This window comes from Callorhinus ursinus, unplaced genomic scaffold, assembly GCF_003265705.2.
Source record: "Callorhinus ursinus isolate GAN/ISIS: 27379988/994484 unplaced genomic scaffold, GSC_fseal_2.0 scaffold61, whole genome shotgun sequence".
In the NCBI taxonomy this organism is placed as follows: Eukaryota; Metazoa; Chordata; class Mammalia; order Carnivora; family Otariidae; genus Callorhinus; species Callorhinus ursinus.
In genome coordinates this window covers 5,850,495-5,873,758 of record NW_027397123.1, presented here as the reverse complement: position 1 = coordinate 5,873,758, position 23,264 = coordinate 5,850,495, and the positions used below count along the sequence as shown (strand labels likewise).

Genomic DNA, 23,264 nt, shown 5'->3' with positions numbered 1-23,264 from the left:
CACACACACACACACACACACACACACACACACACACACACACACACTGGCTTCGCTCCCCAGGACCCAGCCACCTGCTGGAAAACCAAGAGCTATCTTTTCAAAATAATGATTAAGAATCAGCAATGACTATTCAAATCGAAACTCCCCAAACCCTTCTCTGGGGTACCCAGCTCCTCTGGAGCTTGTGGGTAAAAGCTCTTACCATAGTGGAAAAAGTAGTCTGCCGAAACGGAAATCTTCCTCAATTTAGCTGAGTCATTTTTCTCGCGGTTAAGGAAGTCCAGATCACCTCTGGCCCTTCCCCTGATGCCCATGGCCCAGCCAGCCTGGGGGACCCCAATCCATACCCCTCCATGTCCGTCCCCAGCTCCCCCCAGGGTCCTCCTGGCAGAGCCCCTGAGAGTAAGACACCCCCGCCCTCCTGCTGTTCTTCCTGCAGCTACTTCCTGCTTCTAGGTGGGAGTCTAGAGCCCTGGGGAGCCAGGAACCTGGGGTGCACCCCAGAGCAGACCTTGGGCAGACCTACGGCCTGGACAGCTCTCTGGAGGCCCTGCTCTAGAGGCCCACAGGCTCACTGTCATGGACCCCAGTGGGGCTCACTACAGTCAGGGATGGGGCCTCTGTCTCATCCTGGATCTGAGGAGCCTGAGTCCATGGGCTGGGGTGCCTGGCTCAGGAGTAGCAGGTTCCTGCCTGGCTGGGGTTCCCAGTTCAATGCATGCTGGTGTTGGTTGGTGCCCCTGCCTGGCTGCAGGCTGTTGCCCCTCCCTTGGTGACCCTTAGGAGGCTTCCAGAGGCTGTCGTCTCGGAAGACAGGGGTGGAGGGGTGGGGTGGTGATGCGTGTGGACCACCTGGGCACAGCGTGGAGGGCCTTGAATGCACCAAGTTGCAGCAGCTGCATAGCGGGGAGGGGAGGCTAGCTCCGAGGCCAGTGTGTCCTCCAGGTGTGTCCATGCCACGTGCCAGAAACTGGGACCTCCTGGGGTGGCCCTGCATCCGAGCCCTGGGCTTCTGACATGGGTGCTCTTCCTGGGCGGTCAGGGAGTCAGCAGGAAGCATGAGGCTTCCCTCAGCTGACACGGGTCATGTGTTGTCTGCTGCTGTTCCCTGCCTGAGAAACGGGGCTGCCAGTACCCGTGGTCCAGGATTGTTGGGAAATTAAAGGAATGGCAGAGTCAGGGGCAGCTAGGAGGACAAGCCCCAGTATGTGGCAGGCAATCGAAAATCCTGATGTATCTGGGGGACCGGAGGACCCCTATGCTTCCCTTGTGGTGTTCCAGGGGTAGTGAGACTTGGCGCTACTCCTCACCGACCTGGGGAGGAGCAATGCAGCAGCAGGAGCTGGGGGTACGTCCCAGCTGGGTATCTGAGGTCACCTGGTGGACCCCCCCCCTCGCCTAGAGTGTCAGGATGGAGAGCCACGAGTGGACATTACCTGCATCTCGGAAGCTATGGAAAGGGACCCAGGCCTGGAGAGAATACAAGGCTAGGAGTTGGTGGTGGTGCTGTTGGGGCCCAGCTGGGACCCCAAAACTGAAGAATCAGGGGCATGGCAGCAGATGCCAGGGAGGCCCACCTCCCCGGAGGGTCGCTTGGCCCATCTCAGTGCCCAGCGGGCATCTGCTGGCCCGGCCCTGGGGGCTGTGTTGCCCAGAGTCATCTCACACCCACTTGGACTGGGTCCCCCTCAAGGCTCTGGCAACCAGTGTTTGGGAAATTAGGTGAGGGGGGCCTGGGACTAGGGTGAGGAAGGGAACTATTTATGGCTAAAAGTCATCTTGAAATTTTCAACATATTTTTTATTTTTCAAAACAAAAGCTCTACACGTGGGGTAGGGTGGGGGGGGTGAACCTAGCTTTGTGGGAAATGAGTCAGACAGCCATAAAATTGTGTTTTTCTGAGCCGAGGGGATTATTTTACATCTTGTGGCATGAAGACACTGAGAGGGAGCCCTCCTCCTGGGCCCTGGCGGGGCTCCCTGCTCACCAGCCTGGGCCGCTGCAGCTCCCTGTCAGCCTCCCAGAAGAGGCCTTGCTGCTCACCTCCTAGACCTCTCCCTTCTCCTTCCCTAACTTCACCGCCCATTCTTTTAGGCGGGGCCCGGAGTGAGGCTGTGAAGGGTGGTGGCCTCATGGTGGGTCGTGCCCTCGCCCGCCAACGCCATTCACAGTCTGAGAATCTGGGTAAGGGCCAAAGGTCCTCAGAGAGCCTCCCACCCCACATCCGATGGACTGGCTGGTGTGGGACCAGCCCCGGAGCAACTGACGGGATACAAGGAAAGACTTAAGAGAGCATATGCCTGCCATTGGTGCTCAGCAGGAGGCTCTCCTTCCCCACCATCAAGCAGCATCCTTGAGTATAGGTGATGAGGGGTACAAGGGGCAACCTGTTCCTTTGGAAGCCTTCCCCAAGGCCAGAAGGGCAGGAGTCCTCTCCTAACCTCCCCTGTGGCCAGCAAGCCCCACCCCCCACCCAGGACCATTCCGCCCAGCTCTGGTCCCAGGGACCAGGAGGCAGAATCCCCACCCCAAGGGCTGGAGGACTCAGAAGGGCCAGGGCCACGGAGGTCCAGAGGCCCCCGAGGAGCAGGACCCTGGCTTCCGAGGCCTCAGTTTATAGCTCTCAACCCCTTATCTCCTCCCAGGCAGGTGTTGGGTGGCACCAAGAGGGAGAGGCTCTGCCTAGACCCCCTCTGCAGTCTCTTCCGTGTCCCCTGCAGCCCCGCCTCCTTGGGCTGGAGTTACAGATCCGGTGGACAGCCTGGGGCCCAGGGGACTGATGTTGCCCGTCGGGAGAGACTGCTGGCCGCCTGGGGCAGGGCAGAAGTCAGGACCAAATGTGGGATCTGAATCACATTGGCTGATTCCAGAAACTTACCACCTTCCTCCACCAGGACCGTGGACTTGCTTTTTCCTTTGGAAGCAATGGCAAAGAAGGTTCACTCTGCACAGGTTCCATTTCTTCCCAGGGCGAGTGGCCAGCACAGCGGATACCTGCTGCTTTGCCTGCCTCATCTTCTCTCATTCCAGTCACAGCACCCAGATTTTCCTTGGAGAACCTCCCCTCCCCTGCTTTCGTTCCATGCAGTGTGGGTGGGGCTGACCCTCTTCCAAACTGTTTGTTGGGGGTCGGGGGTGGTAAGAGCCTGACTCAGGATTGGCCAGTCTGCCTCCTCCATCCTCCTGGGTACAGTGGCTGGTTCAGTGATGAGCCTATGGTCCAACAGAATCCAATTCCAGGACTTTAGATGGAACTGTTCAGAGACTGGGGCTCTGTTCTGGGTTGCTGGGTGTCAGTTTGGAGGCCTTGAGTTACTGGGAACCTCCAACAGGAGACTGAGCTGACACGAAGGATGGCAGGGGTGACAGAGGACTCTCGATAACATAGTCTGGCTGATGGATCCAGCCATGCCTGAAGCCACACTCCTTCATGGTTTGTCTTCCCAACTGCACTCAGCTCTATGCCTGAGTCCCGGGCACAGAGGCAGGAGTTTTGGTGAGATGTGCCAGCATCACGTGCCCCTCTCTGCTCAGGCCATTGGAGCTGGGATTCTACAAGTGTGGGTGACCGGTTAGCTAGAGCTGAGGCCTAGACTGGCAGGAGGACCCAGTCAGAGCAGCCAGCACACAGCCGGGCTCACTAACCACTGAAGCCTGGGCATGTGGGTGAGACCCACACTCTATGTGGCTCCCTGTGGCGATCACCCTCAAGGGTGAATTTGGGAGCAGACTTCATGAGAAGTAGCTTATGATGTTCCAATGATTAAATTTAGAAAACGAGCCAGCATGGCATTCTTTTGCCTTCGTCTTTCTCTCTGTCTCACGGGGCACCCTGACCTGTCGAGGGCACCTAGAACGGCGGAGAATCGGTTAATTTTGTTTGGTGTTTGTCGGCATTTCTAGCACTGGAATGTAAGCTCCTGGAGAGCAGTGGTTGTGCTGAGTGTGGCTCACTGCTGTGTGCTGGAGCGAAGGAGACACCAGCACTCAGCCAATATTTGCTGAATGAAGGAAAAAGTCTGGTATTCTCACTCCCATGATGGGAATCCTCCAATGGCTTCCCATTGCAGTTGAAATATATGAAAACTAGATTTCTTCTTGTGCCCTAGAAGTAGGGTAACCGTGTCATTTATTAAGCCATCAGAGACCTTTTTGAGGCTCAAAAGGGATGTTATCAACGATTCTGCTGAAACAGTGGGAGTAAACCAGGACTGTCTCAAGCAAACCAGGAGCTGGTCTCTGCCCCTCCCCTCCCCCAGCCACTCCATTCTTCCCCTGGGACCTTGTTCTGTTTCTCTACCTGGAGAAGCCCTTTGAGTGCCTGGATCTTTCTCGACACCTTGGTCTCCACTGAACACTGCCTCCTCGGGGGGCCTTCCCTGACCGACCACCCACCCATCCAGGTTACCTCAGCCCTGAACTCAGCTCTGCGTCTGAGGCCCCAGCCCGGAGGCAGGCAGGGAGTGAGAGGGAATGAACCCAAGGGCTCTGGGAACACAAATCTCTGGCATCTGTCAACCCCTGAGTAGATGCTTGTGTTCGCAGCTCACATCTCCAAAGTGAAAGTGAAGGGAAACGAACTTCCTCTCAGGAGGTGGGGAAGTGAAAGGCAGAGGAGAGGGAGGGAATGGAGCTTGGCAGCCAAGCCAAGTTGGGGTCTTTCCCAGAACCACGTGTGGCACCAGGCACCCCAGAAATCAGATGCCCTCAGCCTCAGTCACATGGACACATCTTCTAAGACATGCCTGTAACCAGAATTTGAAGGCGGGTGCTGAATAGCACCCCAGCAGACACACGCCCGGATTGTGCGGCCAGACAGAAGATACCAGCTATGTTTATAATTTTCCTAATTACCTCTGTCCTTTCTGATACTGGGGCTCTATAAAATTGTCACAGCCATGTTTGTCATTTGGCTCCGGCTTGCTGTGCACACACACGGTGTTTGTTTACAGAATACAGACAGCAGCGGGGCCTTCATGTGGGCTCTGACACCACCCCTTTGGCTGCCACGAGGGACTGGCCTCCCCTCCAGGGTTCTCAGACAGATTTGCCTCACGGATTCTTTAAAGCAAACAAACAAACAAACAAACAAACAAACAAACCATAAACCGCCCCCTGAGTTTAGTGATCACTCGGGGTCCTGGCAGAAAACCAAACTCACCCCTAATGGTTCCAGTGAAGGGATGTTAACAAAGGAACCATTTGTGGGGGTGTGATGAGGGTTGAGGGAATCAAGAAGGGATGTTGAGGTCTCCAGAGACTAGCCCCAGCAGCAACTGTCCCCACTATGGGGCTCAAGGGCCAAAGCAAGGCACTAGGGTTGTCAGAGCCCCATGGGAACTGGACCCATGGAGGGCAGAGGACAGGCTAACCAACAGAGACTGTAGCCTTGGGGGGCATGTAGTTGGGGTGCTAAAGCAAGCAGAGAGTAGAGAAGGAACACCCAATCTCTCCCTTCTCCTCCCTCTGGTCTGTGGTGCCTACCCATTGGTCAAACCCAACAGGGGGCTAGAGGCACAGGAGGCCCTTGGTGTGGCCCACCCAAGCCAGACTCCCAGGGCAGAGACTAGGTACAGTGTGGATCCAGGGGGCAAATGAAGAATAATCAGCATGGTTGGGTGAGGCATTCTGGGACAATTCTGTGGTCAAGCTTGGTGGTGAATCTTCTTACCTTGTAAACATCTCTTGAATCCATTCACCTCCATGCCACTAAAGCCCCCTCACTGGCCTCACAAATGCCCTGTTGCCCACTATAATCCACTTGCCACACTTCTCCACAGTGATCCTAATAAGCAAGCCCAACCCCAATGCCCTCTGTGACCACTGTTGCTCTTGGGATGTTGACCAAAGTCTGAAACCCTGCTTGTGAGAGCCTGATAGTCTGATGCACCTGACTTCCAGCCTTACCTCTTGTCCCCCACCTCCTACCCTGCTCCATGCACTGTGACCACACTGGACACTTTTCAGTACCTAGAATGTCATGTTCCTTCCCACTTCCGAGGTTTGTGTTCGCTGCTCCCTCTGCCTGGATTCTCTCGATCCAACACCCAATGACTTTCAAATCCCTGCACGACCTTCAGATCTCAGCTTAAAAGTCACATTCCCAAGAACAACTTCCCTGAGTCCACAAAGCAGGCAAAGACTCCTTCTCATCACCCCTGAACTTCCTTACTTCACAGTATGCATCACAACTGGAATGAACTAATCAATTGAGTAACTGTCTGTTTATAGTCTGTCTCCCTAGAGAGTCTGTGAGTGCCCCAAGAGCCCGTTTTGTCTGTCTGGTTTCCTTCTCCACCTCAGCATGGTGCCTGGCACGTAGTAGGCACTCCAAAATACTCACTGAGTGATTAAAGGGAGAACTTCCAGCTACCAGTGATGGCAGACTAGATTATTTGGGCCTACCTTGCACTAAAATCAGCTAAAAAATGCTCCATAAATTTAAAAATATATATATACTCTAAGCACTGAAGGCTTGACAGTATAAAAGGGAATTGCCAGGCCAAAATGGGGCGGGGCGGGGCGGGGGGGGGGACGGAATCCAGACAGGTAGGCAGGAAGAAAAGCCACTTTTTTTTCTTGAGGTGTTTTCCGATTCCAGTGAGACTGAATTCTATTTTGACAGCCTCGTGGAATGAAAGAGATAGATATCAAACCCCAGGGCACACACAGGTGGGGCATATAATAAGATCCCATCCCACATTGATGTGGAACTCCAAAGGGCTACACCCTCAGGATAAGGGTGAACCAGAAGTAGACCAGCCCTCATACAATCTTGCAATCTAAGTCTCATCTGGATGGGCCAGGGAAACTCAAGCCTTCAGGTTGATTAAGGTGGTTCTGGACTAGCAGTATTCCTCAGTGTTTGGCAGGAGCAAGTAAAAATGTTCTCTGGTGGAAGGTGCTTTTGTCCTAAATCTCAAATTTTTCTTTCAAACATTTTCTTTTCTAAAACGATGACCAGCACACAGTCAAAGATGATCAGACACATAAGAAAAATAAGACACTATGAGTTCAAAGAAGAAGAACCAACAGAAAACAGAAATAGACCCTTAAGACTTCAAATTATTGACTATAAAAGAACTATGAAAATAATGTTTAAAGAAATAAGACATGCTTAAAAATAACTTGCAGGAGATGGGAATCTGTAAAAAGTGACATTGCAGATCTGGAAAAAAGAATCAAGCTGAATCTCTAGGAATGAAAACTACAATGACCAAAGTCAAAAACCCAATAGACGGATTTAGCAGCAGAGTTAACACAGCTGAGAAAGGAATTAGGGAATTAGAGAAGTCAGAAGAAATTATCACAATGTAGCACATAGAGACAAAAGGAGAGTATGGAAGAGATGACATGAGCCAAGGAGGAAGAGAGGGTCTAACATATGTTTAATGTTATCCCTGAGGGAGCAGAGAGGGAGGGGAAATGGAGTAGAGGCAGTATTTTAAGTGTTAACAGGTAAGAATTTTCTGGAACCAATGAATGAATACATGAAGGGATGCATTGAACCATTTAGTGGTCAGTTATGCTTTGGTGATAGAACTCCATGTTTCAGACAACCCAGAGCTCAAAAGATACCGATGGGATATTCTGGACCCAGTCTGTTCTTGGCCAAGGGCCATGATGCCATACAATACCAAGTTCGGTGTAGCAAAGGACACAAGAAAAGGGTGAAAAAATCAACTCTTGCCTGTCTCTGCCTCTGCAGCTCACCCCCAGCTGCATCCTCCTGTTCCTTCTTCCTCCTGTAGGCCTTACTGCTCAGTCACTGGGAGAGAGCAGAATGCCATTCCCCAGGTCCCTCCACAGTCAACTGGGGGTGCAGTGGCATGGCTGGGTGGGGTGAGGGAGGCCTCTGTCCCTCTCTGATTCAGTGCTGATGGAGACATCCTCTTCCTAGATACTGTGCCTCTTCTCTCCTCTGACCCCAGTCTCCCTGTTCTATGGCTGGTCTCCAGTCTCGGCTCTCAAGGGTACTTGGGGGAGACTCATTGACCAGCTGGCTGATACAGCCTAGTCCTGGCTGGGGTAGGAGGATTTAAGGAGGAGGGGAGGCTAGAATGTCCCTTTGCCATAGCCGAAGAAGATTTGATGATGCCCGCACCACCTTGGGGTCCTCCGACATGGGCCAAGGAGCATTAATGTCCCTCACTGTCAGGCCACCAGCACCACCTATGACCTGGATGGCAAGAATCTAGAAGCTGGGCTCCAGAGATAGGAGAGGAATCACCCACGCCTGGGTCCTACAGTCCTCTGGCTCCCACCCCTGAGCACTCTTGGGCAGGAGAGCGACCTGGCTGGCAGGCGGGTACTTTGTTTCTGACTCATGTTCCCCTCTTGGCTTCCAGGAGGCCTGGTCCTGGTCCTGCTCGGTGTGACTCGTCCTGGGATCAGGTTCTTGTGGTTGCTCTGTTCTGAAGGGGCACCCATTCATCATCTTGCCTCTGGGGATCCTGGCACACCTCTCAGACATGCTCAAACAGAGAGGCTGCCAAACCTGCGCCTGGTCACACAGCAGGTGTGTGGCGAGGCCAGGACACACACGGTCTCACGCCCCCGGTGGGTGGGAATGCAGGCCAAGCCCTTGTGTAACTAGCATCGGGACCTGAGTTCTGGGAGCAGCTCCACAGTGGAGGCTCACTGAGGCCCCAGTCCCACCCTGGCTCTCTGGCTCTCTCACCACGCCCAGCAGCAGGTGCCTCCAAACCACTGTGCTTTGGGGGTACCAGTCGCAGAGGTTTGTCTCATGGAGAAAGCAGCGAGACCGCCAACGGCAGCCGTCTCCCATCCCCTGATGCGTGAAGATGGGGGGTGGGTCATGTGGGCCCCCAAACCTGGCTCTGCAATGTCTCTGACATGCCATTCCAATTTCTGAAAATCTCCAAGATGTTCCAAACAATATGCAGTTGATTTAATTTTAAAAATTAAAAAAACTAAAGTAAATTAAGTTGAGGAATGCTGGGTGGAGGCGGGGGAGGGGGAGGGTGTCGTGGACTAAAGCCAGAGAAGAGAGTCTTAGGAAAACATGAGCGTTTCACTCCCCTGGGTGGATTTGTGGGTGGAGAGGGTCAGACTATTCCCCACCCTGGTCAACATGTATAGGAGCCCAGGTGCTGATCCCGCCCCTGCCCTGTCTTGTCACGTGTCCTGAGACCCAGGGCTTCTCTCCGAGCCTGGGGTGCAGCCAGGGAGGTAGAAGACCCAGGCACGACGCTGCTCTCCTTTCTCGTTTGGTTCACACACACCCCGAGCAGCACTGCCCCACATAATTACATAAACTGCGCATCACTCAAGATGCTCATCGCGCTTCTGACACATTTCAGGCTGGGAGCCATCATCCCCACCTCCCCTGGGCTCAGGGGCCTGGCCCGTGACTCACAGGCCTCCACCTCTCCCAGGTGAGACCACTCCTCAAATAGAGGTCCAGCTTTGGTGAACTTGGGAATTGCTCTTGGGAGGACCCTTCACCCCTCCTGGGCATGAATGCTCCTCCAGCACAAGGCTCTGAATCAGCTCTAGGTTTGGAACGCACACCGCACACCCCTGCACCCATGCCCGTGCCCACACGGCACCACTCTCCCCTGGGAGTCGCCCGCTGCCCGTGGCTGCCCTCCCTCCTGCTGAGGCCCTGCACCCAGCCCGGCCGACCGATGATTTAAGGCCTCCTGGCCTCTCTCCATACCTGCTGCCCTCCCTTGGTTCGGCCGGGGGCATCCAACTGCTGTCTTGTGCTTGAGCAGGGAGGCGGGGGTGCCTGAGAGCCGCCTGCCTTCCTTGCCTGAGGAGTTTGCTCATTAACTTGAGTTACTCTCACGTTGGCCTTCCTGGCAGCAAGGGGAAGAGCAAGGCCTGTTTCCAGAGCTCTTTCCGGCTGGTGGCCCCAGCTCTAAGGAAGCGTGAGCGTGGCCCAGGCCTCCTCCCACCTGCTTCTGCGGCCCCTCCTCACCCCTCCGGGATCCCAATCAGGCCTCCCCACAGGGTGGAGGGCAGCCTCCCTCCTCACTTCCTGGGCTCGAGCTAGCTCGGGCAAATGGGAACCAGCTGTCTGGCCAAGGGTTGAGATGACCCACTGGGGAACGGAGGGTGGGCAAAGGGGCAGGAGGTGTCTCCCCAAAATGCATAGCACATCCTTGTGCTCTCCTGCCACCGGTAAGGGGACACCAGGGCCACCGCGCTCACCGAGGTCCCAGCTTTCCAAATACAAGGGAGTTAACGGGAGGCCTGTAGGGTTGGCTGGTGAGGGGGGGTGGTCTTTCAGGATTTGGGGAGGCTGATGCCCCAGTGAGAACACTCTCAATGACCAGAAGTCGTCACTGAGAATTCTGCCCTTGGATCAAGAATCTTCTCCCGTGACACCCTTGCTGGTTCCAGTGCTCTCCGTGAAGGAGAGCTTGACCACCGTGCTCAGCCTGCAAGGTCACAGGCAGGAGGGCTCTGCGCCTGGGAGAATCTCATTAAGCGCCTTCTAAGCAAATAAAAGGCATCCCTTGGCGGGGGGGTGGGAATCAAAGCAAGATCAAAATGACTTCAGGAACTTGGTTACTCCGGGTGCAAGGATTTTGCCCTAATTATTCCGACGACTGTCTCCTTCCACGGGGCTTTTCAGGCACCGAGATGTGCCTTCCCCCACCCACCTTGCTCCTGCCCTAACACACAGTAATCTCATTACCTTGAGCCAAGTGTCTCACAAGCTCTGCCTGTTTACCTTTCACAACAACTGGATGACTGACGGGGGTGCTGGTTTTGCACACATTTTGCCTAAAAGGAGACAGAAGCTCTAAGAAATCAAGAGCCGCGGTGAGGGCCACACTGTCAGGAGCGGGCAAAGCCAGGACTCAGCTGGCGCCGGAGCTGCAGGGCCCTCCTCCCAAGACCCAACCTGATCATGGGATGGGAGAAAGAGGAAACTTCTAGTAACAAAGGGCTTTCCCCCAGAACCCGACTGTGCATTGGTCAGGCACGCACCAGGCCAGGACATCTGGGCTCCATGCATCTGCTCAGCAAGGACTGTTGGCCTACTATGTGCCAGGGTCCTGCAGGAGAGTGGCAGAGGCCCTCAGCCCACACTCACTGTTTGTGGCCCCAGGCCAGTGGCACTTGCCATATGCTGACTTAGATGTACATTTAAGCATCGCCGACACCAGTGTCTTCAAATTGTTCTGGGATAAATCCTTTGTCCGGTGGACTTCTGGGTTAAGGCCAATTAAACTGCTGCCAGGTAGGGCTTATTCCCTATAAATCAGTGGGAATGTGGTCACACGAATTTTAAATATCAGATTAAAATCAAATTAGTGGGAAAATTTGGAACAAATTGCCTTCAAGTACAGTGAATGAGTCTATTTTTAAAATGTTGCCGCACCAGGCAAAATAGTGAAGCAAACACATTTCCTAACAGCGAGTAGACACCGTGATGGGAGTGATTTGTCATGCTTAGTCACTGTAATTGCTCTAGCAAAACTGAGGAATCAAATAAAACGTGTTTGCAAATTGTAAATCACTCCGGGAGGCTACTTCAGACGGGTCCGAACCTGACACTGAAGGTCACAGCACCTCTCTGGGGGCAGGCCGACACCTCTGACACCACCTTGCTCTCTGGGCAAGGGTTATGCCGCACGTCCAGCCGAGACCATTGCCCAACGGACCCGAGAGAAGGGCTGCCATAATCAGCCGTGTTTCCTCACCAGCTCGGGGCCTGGAGGGCACCAGGAGAGTGCTCCGGCTGGCTTGGGAGGGAGGTAGGGGGTGCTCCCTGAGGCCTCCGTGGCTGGCAGGGAAGGGACAAAGGCTGCTCAGGGAGGAGAGGCTTTCTTTCTGGTGAGAGGTTGGCGGCTACTTGCCAAGGTGCAAAAATACCATCCGATCTAGAAGGCTTGGGACAGGCTGTGATGGCTTCCTTGAGGCCCTGTCTGGATCACTGGGTGACATGCCCTGGCCCTAGGCCACCTTGTTGGGCCACTGGTGATCCTGTTCTCGGTCCCTCAGTATTGACTTTGCCAGTCATCCTAGAATGGGGCTAAGAGGAGAGATACACCCTGTGGAGCTGACCATCCCCTGGGGCCTGGCTAGCCCCTGCTTCTGGTGCTAAACGGATCACACAGAGGTGTTGAGGATTATCTAGAACCAGATAGGTTACCTTTCTTAGGCCTTTCGTTACTCCCGTAATGGTGAACCCTGGTCCCTCGAGCCCCTCGGGAGGATCTCCGGCCAACCCAGTGGACCCTTACGTGGAAAGGAGGGAGTGAGGATGTTTCTCAAGCAAGGAGAGAGAGGAGTTGCAGAGAGAGCCATGCATTCAGACACATGTGTTGAAGGCCTGCCGTGGGCCAGACACAGGCCAAATTCAGCAGGAAGCCAAGAAAGGCAGGATCCCAGGCAAGGTCACGTCATTTGGCTCCAGGAGTTCATGGTGACCTTGGGGAGAACAGTTTCCAGAGAGGGTGAGGGTGAAGGTGGAGGGTGGGGACAGGGAAGATGAAGGTCAGAAAGTGGCTCTCTGGGCACATAAAAAGCACAAAGGATGTTTTAAAAAAAACACTTTCTATTCCAACTTGATCGCTATAAGAAAACTATTTATCTTTCAGCTGGCCTCAGGTGGGCCTCCAACCATGGTCTGAAGAAAATAAAATAAAATAAAATAAAATAAAATAAAATAAAATAAAATAAAATAAAATAAAATAAAATAAAATAAAACAAAATAAAATAAAACAAAACAAAACAAAACAAAACAAAACAAAACAAAACAAAACAGGACTACTTCCATTCCCTAAAGAAAAATAAAAGGGTCCTACTTCTTGGCTCTGCCTAGAGAGGGCTTCAGAGCAATAGCAGATCCTTTTTCTGTAGTCTTTGTCCAGCCCCTGGGGGCCCCTGAGGGGCAGCCAGGCAGTGTGAACCCCCGTGCCCTGCTCCCCTAGCAATCATGTCTGCTTCTGAGAGCCCAGCTGATCTCCTTGCTCTGAGTGCCCACCCACTCTGCAGTCAATGGGGGACCTCTAGGGTTCAGGCCCCATGGGGTGCCAACACCATCTTCTGCTGTTCCCCAGCAAGGCGGTGGGCTTGGGCACGGCGAAGGAAGAGAAAGGGGATGTTTGGAAGCTATCGCGTGGGGAGTCCTGTTCCTAGTGGGTGGGGCCAGAAGGCTAGAAAAATAATAAATAAAAACAAAAGTGAAGGGAAGCAAAGCTCTTGGGTGCCAGAATGGGGCTGGCTGAGGCTGTGGCTGCATGAGTAATGGGTTCCACATTTGTCTGGCTCCATCTGCAGCGACCGGGATTCAGGATGCACAGCGGGCCTTGCAGGGGGCTGGCAGGGAGAGCCCAGCTATAGCCAGATCTAGGCATCCCCCTGAGATGGCCCCATCCTGGGCTGGCCACAGCGTGGCTGAAGCATTGGTGCGAGCTCACGCTCCTGCATCCCAGCCTCCCCCCTGCCCCCGCCTGCAGCTCCTGGGTCCCTGCCGGCCTGCACAGATTGTTCGCGTTATTAATGCCGTTTTCCCAGAGATTCCATCTGGCTTTTTAATTGCTCTGGGATGGGGCTAGGATGCTTTGATAGTGAATTGGTATCTTTCCTATGTCTCTGCTTACGTCAAATGCTCCATGCACAGAGAGGGGCTGGGGGAGGGGAGAAGTGGGGGGGGCATCAAGAGAAGAGTGATAGTATCATCTTTCACAGAGACAAGAAAGATCTTTCAAAGGTGCTGGTGGTTTAATTCTATTTAAGGAAAAGACGAGAAAGGCCTTCCCCACCCACCAGTATAGGAAATAAACAGATGGGACAGAGCCACCGTCCAGGCAAGGACCCTACCCCGTGTCTGCAGAAGGGCCGTGGGTGCCTGGAAGGACAGGCCTCATGGATGAGCAAGGTCAGGGTTTCTGCTCTCCCTTGACCGGCTTCCCTTTCTCTCCCCCACTGCCCCCTCTCCTCCCATGAAATCAGCAGCTTCTGGAGGAGGCCTGGCAGGTTCCTGCCTGGGAAGGAGGGGGCGGGAGACCTGGGAGGGGCAGACACTCCTCACTAGTCCCAGTGGCTCATCACAGGTGTCAGGGCCAAACCCCACGTTCACAAATTCCCAGGAGATCCAGGAGATAAGGGTGACATCCGTGACAGTGCTAAACCATCAGGCGGCATCTGGCAGCAAAGGAGAACTTCCCTCTCTCCGTTTCACCTTTGCTTCTTCCCTGGAGGCTGGCTCCTCTGAACAGCACTGATCTCAGGGGCCACCAGGCTCAGGTGGGCCACCGAGGGGGTGAGGTCCCTGCTACCTCTCCTGAGAGAGTACAAGGCAGAGGCATCCAGGCATGTTGGACTGGGTCCATGACCAGGTCTTGGATCAGACCGCTGCCTCCAGGAAGCCTTCCCTGGTGGCGTGTATACACACTTTGAGCTTCCCTTTATTGCACTTGTCACCCTTAAAATACATCTTGGGACCACAAGACTGTGAGCTCCGGAGAGTAGGAGCCAAGTCTGTTTGTCTCCAGCTGAGTGACCCATCCTTGGCACAGGCCCCGGCACCCAGTAGGCATCCAATAAATACTTGGGGTGTGTTCAGTGCCAGGCTCTTGGAGTGGTTCTTCACAAAGGCTGCAGTCAGGAGGGGAACCATGGGGGCCCTGCAGGAAGCAGTGGGTGGCAAGGAGCAGCTCTTCCCCGGGGGCCCCTCTGGCCAGGCACAGAGCACATGCCGGGTCGGTTCGCTCCACACTGCCCCCTCCCCTTGGCCGATTGCTCTGTCCCCTGGGGGCCCCCACTGGCCCTATACCTTCCCTAGGGTTGGCTTTGGTCGGATCTGTCTTGTCCCCAACAAAGTCTGCCTTGGACCTCAGGGTCTATAGTAGGAGGGGTGCCCCTTAGTAGGCTGACAGCTTTGCAAGAGGAAACCCGGGAGATGAGGCAGTGGGAGGGGAGAGGGAGGAGGGCAGGCAGGAGGGGAGGCCCTCCCCTGCTCACCCTGGGATCTGTTCTGGGGGCAAAGGGGGAGGCTGAGGTTTGGCCCCCTCAAACAAGAAAAACTGGAATTAGCACTGAACTCAGAGAGGGTTTGCTGGGGCCTAGCAAGCTGTGGCCTGCCCTAGGCCTTAGGCAGGCGGTGGGGCTCTGCCTCTTTGGTTCCCAGGGTGGTGGGGCAGGCAGCCGCCTCCACACTGGGCTCATGGCCTTTCCTCGGCCAAGAGCGGCCATGGGCAGGGAGGCGGCAAGACACAGGACAGAGGGGGCGGGGGCCGGGGTGGGAAGGGGGGCAAGGCACCCCTGTTAACCACACTGGGCAGGTAAAACTAAAGCTTTCAGGGTCGAAGGGTTGTGTGTAATTTCTTGAAGCTGTCCCAGCCCACATTGGCATACACGGTAAGCTGCTCCAGTGAATTCTCCGGGGGTGAAAATAGAAGGCGAAGAGTGTCTGCCTTTTACCCTCAGCGAGAGTCAACTCTGAAAGCCCAGCCAGCCTCCTGTGCTACTTCCTGCCAGGCCTGGTTCTATCAGGCGTGAGTGTGGGCCCCTCTGGTTGGCTATCACTGCGGCTAAGGGGGCGCCGGGGTGCCTGTCCTCCTAGGGCAGTCGTCTGAGTGGGGGACGCGGTCCAGGGTGGGCACAGTGGGGAGTGTGTGTGCTGGTGCTGGCTCTTTGCCAGGTGGTGTGGGTGAAGGACCACACACTCACTGCGGGTCCCCTTCCGGCTGGTTGGCTGGGGCAGGGCAGGTATGGAAGGTGGGGTGGAGGGGTGCTCTGCCTTCAGGCTGCCCTTGGGGGCCCTGCTGGGGTAGGCTACAGCCACACAACCCAGAGCAAGTGGGGAGGGGCCAAGGGGCCTCCTGCTTGAGGCCTCTCCCTGCCCTCCCAGGGTCCTGCTGGTGGGGAAGGCAGGACGGGTATGAGCAAGGCTGCCACAGAGCTAGAGTTGTGAGTGATCTAGAAGCAAACGTGGCCGAAGGACCCCCGGAGCCTGGAGCCACCAGCCAGGCCTGTTCAAGTCCCAGAGAGCCTGTGGCAAGGTCAGGCAGAGGTGTCCTTCCCTGAGTCGCTCTGTTCCTCCCAGGGGCCCAGGAGAGGCCACACCAAGGCCCTGTGAACCCCCCTCAAACTCGCCCCCCGGGAGACTCTCTCTTCAGGCTTTGGGCTTTCTCAGCTTGGAGCCTGCCCTCCTTCTGCCATTTATTTGCCTTGGTTGGGAGAAGTCACCCCCTTAATGTAAAGAGGGGCTCAGGATGGGAGAGCTAATGAAAGTCGGGATCTCAGCCAGAGAATACGCAGTGATTATTTACAAATGTGACCTGGCCCACAGAAAACACTGGAAGTAGCTTTTCTGGTTTTAAAAAGACACCAAAATTTACTTTGATATGTTTATATTATAGATATAATACATAAAACATCTAGCATGAAACTCTACGTTCTCCCCAAAGGAGAGAACCAAGCTGTCCTTCCCTGCTCCCAGCCCCAGCGATCTGTGCATGCTGGCTGGAGGCCGCCTCCCTTCCAGACCAGGAGCCAGGGCCTCTGGGGGGACAGGCCTGCGGGCGGCCCAGGCCGGAGGGCACCGAGGCCCACAGCCCCCCCAGCCCCCCCCCCCCAGGGAAAGAGGAAGCCCACCTCACCTCTTTGGTTCCCCTGGGAGCAAAAGCAATCCCCAAAAACCAAAAGGAAAGAGAGCCGCAGACCCTCCCTGCAGCTGCTGACAAAGAGTCTCATTTTGGCAAGTATCTGAGCAAAACCAAAACAAAACAAAAACCAAATAAAATGGTGGTTTAACATAGACGTGCGCATTCACATTGCACAAGGCACCGCTGGGACACAGAGAGGCCAGATACAAGTGTTGATATCGGCTGATAAAGCAAAATATTTGGAAAGCTTCTCATAACTTCGGTCCCTCTGGGATGGACAGATTGTGCTTCATGTTTGTATGGCAATGCTGGCAACATACAGTACAAGGCTGATGGTCCCAGGGTCCCTTCACCCCCCCCACCCCCACCCCCGCCCAGAGCTCTAGGTTTCCCTGCGCCACCAGGCCGCCACTCCCATGAACACATGTCCGGAGAGCTAACCCATGTCCTAGCTTTCTGGTCTGACTGGGGGCAGGGGGCTCCCACCGGTCACCTGGTGACCCCCATCTAAGTAAGTTCTGCCCAGGGAAGCCCAGCCTGTTGCAGGCTGGGAGATTAGAGGCAAGGAACTAGGGACCCTCCACCTTCGTGTAGAACTGGGGGAACAACCTTCCAAGTCCCTGTATTTCCTCCCTTCCAAGGACAGGCGATGGAGGAGCGGCTAAGGCTGGCTTGTCGGGATCTCTGCTCCCTGAACCTTCCTCCTGCCATGGGCCTGCACATTGCCTTCTCTCCTGGGAGCCTGCAGCCTCAGGAATGAGGCAGGAACCCTCCAGATAAAATGACAAGGCACATATTTGCTCCCCCTACTCGGTAGGAATCGGAGCGGTGAGTTTGCGTTTCCAAGGCACAAGGTTATTCCTTAATACTAGAGTTGCCAGGACTCCCGGCTCAGCCCCACGGCACTTCTCTCCTGCAGGGAGAAACCATCGCCTGATCCCTCATCTTAAACGCACCGAATCTGGCGCAGAGGAAGGCAAGGGGCACGCGCGGCAGGCCAGGCTTTCTGGCGGCACCGGAATCTCCTAGTCCCGGCTTGCGCCGCTGGGCCAGTCTTGAGATCCGGAGACCCGAAACCACTCCCTGGGTCGCAGCCGGCGGCCGGCCCAGGGCGGTCCCGCCGCCCTGCGCCTCACGCGCAGTTGCCCATGGCCTTGACCAGGGAGCTCTCGGGCAGCTGGCGGAAGATACCCCGCAGCGTGTCCAGTTCGCGGCTCAGCTGTTCCACCCGCTTGCGCAGGCGGTCATTGTCACTGGTCAGCTCCAGCACCTTCTGCTGTGTCTCCACGTTGCGCTGCTTGGCCTTGTCCCGGCTCTTGCGCACGGCGATGTTGTTGCGCTCGCGCCGCACCCGGTACTCGTTGCTGTTCTTGTCCACCGACTTCTTGACTTTGCCCGCGCCGCCGCCGCCCGCGCGGAGGTCGGGGTGCGCAGCGGCTAGCCCCTTGAGCGCGCCGCCAGGGCCTGGCAAGCCAGCGGGGCCGAGAGCCGGCGCTGCGTGAGGGCTGGGCACGGGCGTGGGCGGCGGCGTGGGGTGGCCGGGCTGCAGGTGCATGGTGGTCTGGCCGCAGTGCGCGATCTGGAACTGCAGGTGCGGGGCGGCCAGGTGCGCGGGCGGCGGGTGCGGGTGCGGGTGCGGCGGGGGCGGCGGCGGCGGCGGCTGGTAGGGGAAGAGGCCGGCCAGCGCCAGCTGCTTCGCCTCGTCCTCCTCGCGCGGCTCCTGCTTGATCACCAGCGGCCGCAGCGCCGGCGCCCCGACGCGCTCGTACAGAGGCTCCAGCCTGCCGTCCAGGTAGCCGGCCGCCGCGCAGCCGTAGCCAGGAGGGGGCCCGTGCGCCCCTCCGGGCATCACGGCGCCGCCGGGGCCCCCGGGGGCGCCCGTGTAGTCAAAGTCGCCGCCGCCGGCTCCTGCGGGGGCCGCAGCCGCCTTGGCCTTCTCCTGCTGCCGGCTGTGCTGGAACAGGTCGGCCAGGAACTCGTCGTTGAAGGCGGCCGGGTCGATGTAGGCGCTGATGTCGATGGACGTCTCGTGTTCGCAGATGCCGCCCAGCGGCTCCGGGGCGGCAGGTGGGGCGGGGGGTTGCGCGGAGCCCGCGCCCCGGGGAAAGCCGAAGGCGGCGCTGCTGGGCGCGTGCGGGGGACTCTGGAGGTGGCTGCTCATCGGGGGCCGCGGCTCCGCCTCGTAGAAGTCGGCCGACTCCATGGGGGAGCTACAGTCCTCCCGGCATGGCGAGCCTCGGCGGCCTCCAGCCTGCGCGGGGCGCCAATGCTTCCACCGCCCACCCGGAGCCCCGACTCCTTCGCGCCCGCGCAGCTCCCGGTCGCGAATGGCCAGGCCCGCGCGGGCCCCGCATTTATACCGGGGGCGTCGCCCTTTAGAGTCCGACGGCGGAGCGGCGCCTCCTGGGTCTTAGCGCCTGCCTCCCGGAGGGGGTGGTGAGTGGGGCAGGAGTGCGGCGCGGGCCGGGAGGCCCCGGCGCAACGCCCACTAATCCCCTGCCCCGCCAGCGGGACCCGGACGCGCGCGCGATGCCCCATCCTGGGCCGAGCTGTCGCCCCCGCACACACGTGGTCGGTGACTGGGCCCCCTCCTCTAGCTTCCCCGAGGCACCCACTTCCAGCCAACGGTCGGGGAGTCCGGGAGCACCCAGACGCTGCGCGGGGCGGGGCGGGGCCGGGAGGGGGCGAGGTGGCGGGAGGCTGGTGGAGGGCCAGTCTTGGTCTCTGAGCTACTGCGGCGCGGACTCGCTTTAAAAGCTAGAACTAGTCCTGTTCGGGAGCCGCGTCTCTGCTAGGCGGCGGCGTGGAGAAGGGGCCGGAGCCGGGGGTGGGAGGCAGGGAACAGTTTGGGACGTGTGGCCCAGCGCACACAGCTGCACGGAGAGGCCGAGGGAAGCGTCCTGGAGCGCGGTGATTTTGCGTCTTTATCTCTGATCTCCAGGCGACCCCACCGATTCCTCGCAGAAGTACCTCTCCCCCGCTCCGCCTCTCACAGTCCTTTGGGGTCCCACGGGCTCCGCACCGCCGGGCGCTAGGACCCCGCGAGGAGCGGAGGGAATGGGAGGCGGCTGAGGCCGGGGAGCCTGGAGCACCCTGCCGGTCAGTCCGCTTGGGCTGGAAAACTTTTTCTTTTTGATTACTTCTCCTAGCCGTGGCGCTAGGGTTGCTAGGCGCGCGGGGCTGGCGCTGCTATCCGGCCCTGGGCCGCCAATTCTTTCCTGCGGGACGGGCCCAGCTGGATTCCAGGGCTGGGGTACCGGGGCGAGGTGGGGCGCATAGAGGGAGGGGGCGAACTTGACTCGGGACGGCGATCCCAAAGCGGGGTTGGCAGTCAACCGGACCAGGATCCACTGTCTCCCCCCACTCCCCGCCCATTCTGGTAGGAACGGGGTTGCCAAGGGAGCCGGGGCGTCCCAGAATCCGAGCACCTACTGGGAGAACTCTGCCGATGGTTCGAAGCGCGCTTGGTTCCCGGGATCTTGGGGAACAAGGTGGCCAGGCCCGGGTGCCCCCTGGCCGCCGCCTCCGCATTCACTGCCGCCGGGGGAAGGGGTTTCAGGCAGCGCGTCTCCCCAGGCACGTGGCGCCTCGCGGTTCTATTCCCGGGATCGCGGGTGGGGGCAGGGGGCCGCCGCCGGCTCCCGTGGGGCCTCCCGGGACCGCAGGTCGTCCCCACCGCCCCTTACGACTTTGTGCGCTGAAGCCCGACACCGCCTGGGTGCCGGTGGGAGGTGTGCCTGCTTGAGAAAAGCCGGGCTGCGCAGGTCAAGACCCCCTCCCGGCCCGCGGCCTTCCCAAGCCTGGCAAGGCGCCAGAGCCCGCCCGGGAGCCCTCGAGGAGGCGCCCAGCAAAGGCACAGCCGGCCCCGGGAGGCCAGGCTTCCACTGTGGTCACTGTAAAGAAGCAACTTCGTCTGGGGAACACATACTGTGCTTTAATCAAGTTCCTATTCAACATATTCTCAATGATTAATGGCCCAACTGCGTCTTTATTATTATTATTATTATTATTATTATTATTATTGGTCCAGAGCTCATACGCGAGATATTTTAAGCTTTTGGCCTGGGAGTAAAAGTAAATATATTAAATAAATAACCTTTGTGCGCCCAGAGCCGCTCTCTGGGCCAGAGGCAGGACCCATTTCTGCACCATGCCCCCGTGGGGACCTGGAGGGAAACCCATAAACGCTCAGTGGAATTTTCATTTTTTTTCCTGTGATGCAAAAACTAACGGCCCGTGGCAGGGTATTAAGAAAGCAGAGGGTCCTGAAGGTGTCCCGTGCCTCACATGCACACCTGGTCTGCCCCCCCCCCCCCACGGCTGCTGTTGCCAGGACAGGCAGCAAGAATGTCTCCTCTTAGGCTGGGAGGACACTGTAGAGGCTCTGGGGCTGGGGAGGAATAAGGCTTCCATAACAAGGGAGTGTGGGGGTGGGGGTGGGCAGAGGCACAAGTGGGGCCCACACCCAGCAGCCCCGGGTCCTCCCACAGTGGAACTAGAATTCTCCCCATGAGACCGGCTCAATGCCCACAGATGAGAGGGGGCCTTGCCCTCTCAGAGCTCTGGGCACGGGGGGCGGAGGGCGGGGAGACGAACAGGTCAGCACACAAAGTCTGCTAGAAGACAGTGGCCTTCCCACAGAGGGGTGACCCCAAAAGAGCAGGGGATGGGACGGGGCAGAGAGCACTTGGTCCTTCAGTTCAGGAGACACAAATGGGGTTGAGGAATAGGGGTGCTCTAAGAAAGGGACGCCCTCCCCTGGTGAATATGGGGCTCTGAGAGGAGGCAGCAACCACATTTGTCTGGGGAGGTACCCTGGGCTAAACTGTGGCCCCCCAAATTCATTCATACAGTATGACTGTATTCTGAGATGTGGTTTTTAGGAGGTCATAAGGTTGGGGTCCTAATCTGATAGGAGTCATGGCCTTATAAGAAGAGGAAAAGAACGAGGTATTTCTCTCTCCCTCTCTGTCCCCCACTGCCTCCCTTCCTCCCTCTGCCATGTGAGGCCAGAGAGAAGGCAGAGTGTGTAAGCCAGGAAGAGAGCTCCCACCAGAACCTGACCACGCTGGCGCCCTGATCCCAGACTTCCAGCCTCCAGAACTGTGAGAAAATTAACGTCCGTTGTTTAAGCCCCCCTGCCTGTGGTAGTTGGTGATGGCAGCCTGAGCTAAGACAGGTGGGTTAGAGAGGGCTTCATGCAGGAGTAGACCTTTGAGCTGCGCCTTGAAGGATGAGCAGGAATTTGCTGGAAGGATGGGCAGACAGAACGGCAGGTGCAAAGGTGGAGAGGCTGTGAGGGCATGGCATGTTCTGGTAACAAAGGACAAGATGTGTGGCGGGCTGGAGTGCAGGGATTGCTGGGGAGCGGCCTAGATAAGACTGGATCCACAGACAGGGCTGGGTTCACGGCCAAGGCCGCTCCTGGTAAGGACAGAACCTATCTCAAAGGCTTTTGCTGTCCAGCTCTTAGCAGGTGAGCACTGTGATCCAGTTTGGGTTCCTGAAAGGCCACTGTGGTAGGGGCTGGAGAGAGGAAGGTGGACCACATGAAAAACAACAGAGACCGGAGGCCCCGGGGGAGGGTAGAGGACAGGGATGGATTTGAACGTCAAGACTTAGAGTCTGGGTGGGGGCTGAAGGCCTGGCTTCTGGCTGGGGTACCATCCCCCAGCATATGTAATGCAGGGAACGTAGAGGGTCTGCTCCAAAACCCCTCAGGGTCACAGGGTCTCATCACCTGCGGTTCACCTGCCTGTCTGCTTTGTGGCTCTGGAGAAGGGGACAGTCGCCCAGGAACGGCCTCCAGATCTACCTGCCATATTTTAGTTTTCCCTTTGAGATCTAAGAGAACACGTGGGGATAGGAGGAAGCCAGTTGTGGTCTGCGGGGCTGAGGTGTGGGAGCGTCCAGGAGCCTGGAGCAGGAGAGTCTTGGAGCTGTCCAAGCCCTGACTCAAGAACTGGCGGCCGCTCCGGGGTGAGACCCCAGGGCTGGTGGAGCCGCTTTGCACGGGAGGTGCTCACGGCTGGCCGGGGTTTGTGGCCCGATAGGACGCGCGCGCGGTCGGCGTTTGGCTGGAATCCCTCGGGAGGGAGATGGCTGCATGGCTCATGCACAATGGAGACAGAGCCGGTAATAAGAGCTGCACCTAAATCCTCTGACCACCTTTACTATTCTTTTTTGTCTTAATCGATGACACTTGGCAGCTCCTGAGGAGAGACCCGAGGGAGAACTCTCCAGTGTGCTTTGGCCTTGATATGCTCAGCAGGCAGGGCCGGGGGACAGGGACCCAGCCCCAGTGGGACCAGCGGCAGGCTCGGCAGACTCGCCAGGCCTGACTTCTGCCACCGCAGGGGCCAGAGGAGAGAAGAGGCATGCTCTGGCTCTGGCTCTCCTTTTTACAAAGGAGGAAATCAGCAACAGAAGGGAAAATGCCTTTTTCGTAGGTGTGAATTGTGCTCCCAGCAGGTCAGAAGAGGAGGCTCTGCCCAGCTGGGGGAGGTAGGGCCAGGTGGGCCAGGTGGGGAGAGAGGAGCCCTCCCTCCATGCATGGTGTGGTGCCGAGTTTTGGGTGCTCTGGGACGGAGTCCAAGTCCAGGGTCATTCACAGCGCTGAGCATTCTGAGAAGACAACCAGAGCCCTGGGAAGTTTTTGTTTGACTC

General features: G+C 57.1%; 1 protein-coding gene and 1 long non-coding RNA gene across 2 annotated transcripts in view; both read right to left on the bottom strand.

Moving 5' to 3' along the window:
- The window catches only part of LOC112810618 (uncharacterized), a 22,043-nt gene extending 12,236 nt beyond the window's left edge, over positions 1-9,807 (bottom strand). Inside the window, exon 1 of the long non-coding RNA XR_012376022.1 lies at positions 9,686-9,807. This is a non-coding gene — a long non-coding RNA (uncharacterized lncRNA). The remainder of the gene's footprint in view (positions 1-9,685) is intronic.
- Positions 9,808-16,299: 6,492 nt separating this feature from the next.
- Positions 16,300-20,299, bottom strand: CEBPA (CCAAT enhancer binding protein alpha). The gene has a single exon (XM_025854678.2). The coding sequence runs from the start codon at positions 18,799-18,801 to the stop codon at positions 17,731-17,733; it is 1,071 nt and encodes a 356-aa protein (XP_025710463.1). The 5' UTR covers positions 18,802-20,299; the 3' UTR covers positions 16,300-17,730.
- Positions 20,300-23,264: the final 2,965 nt, after the last annotated feature.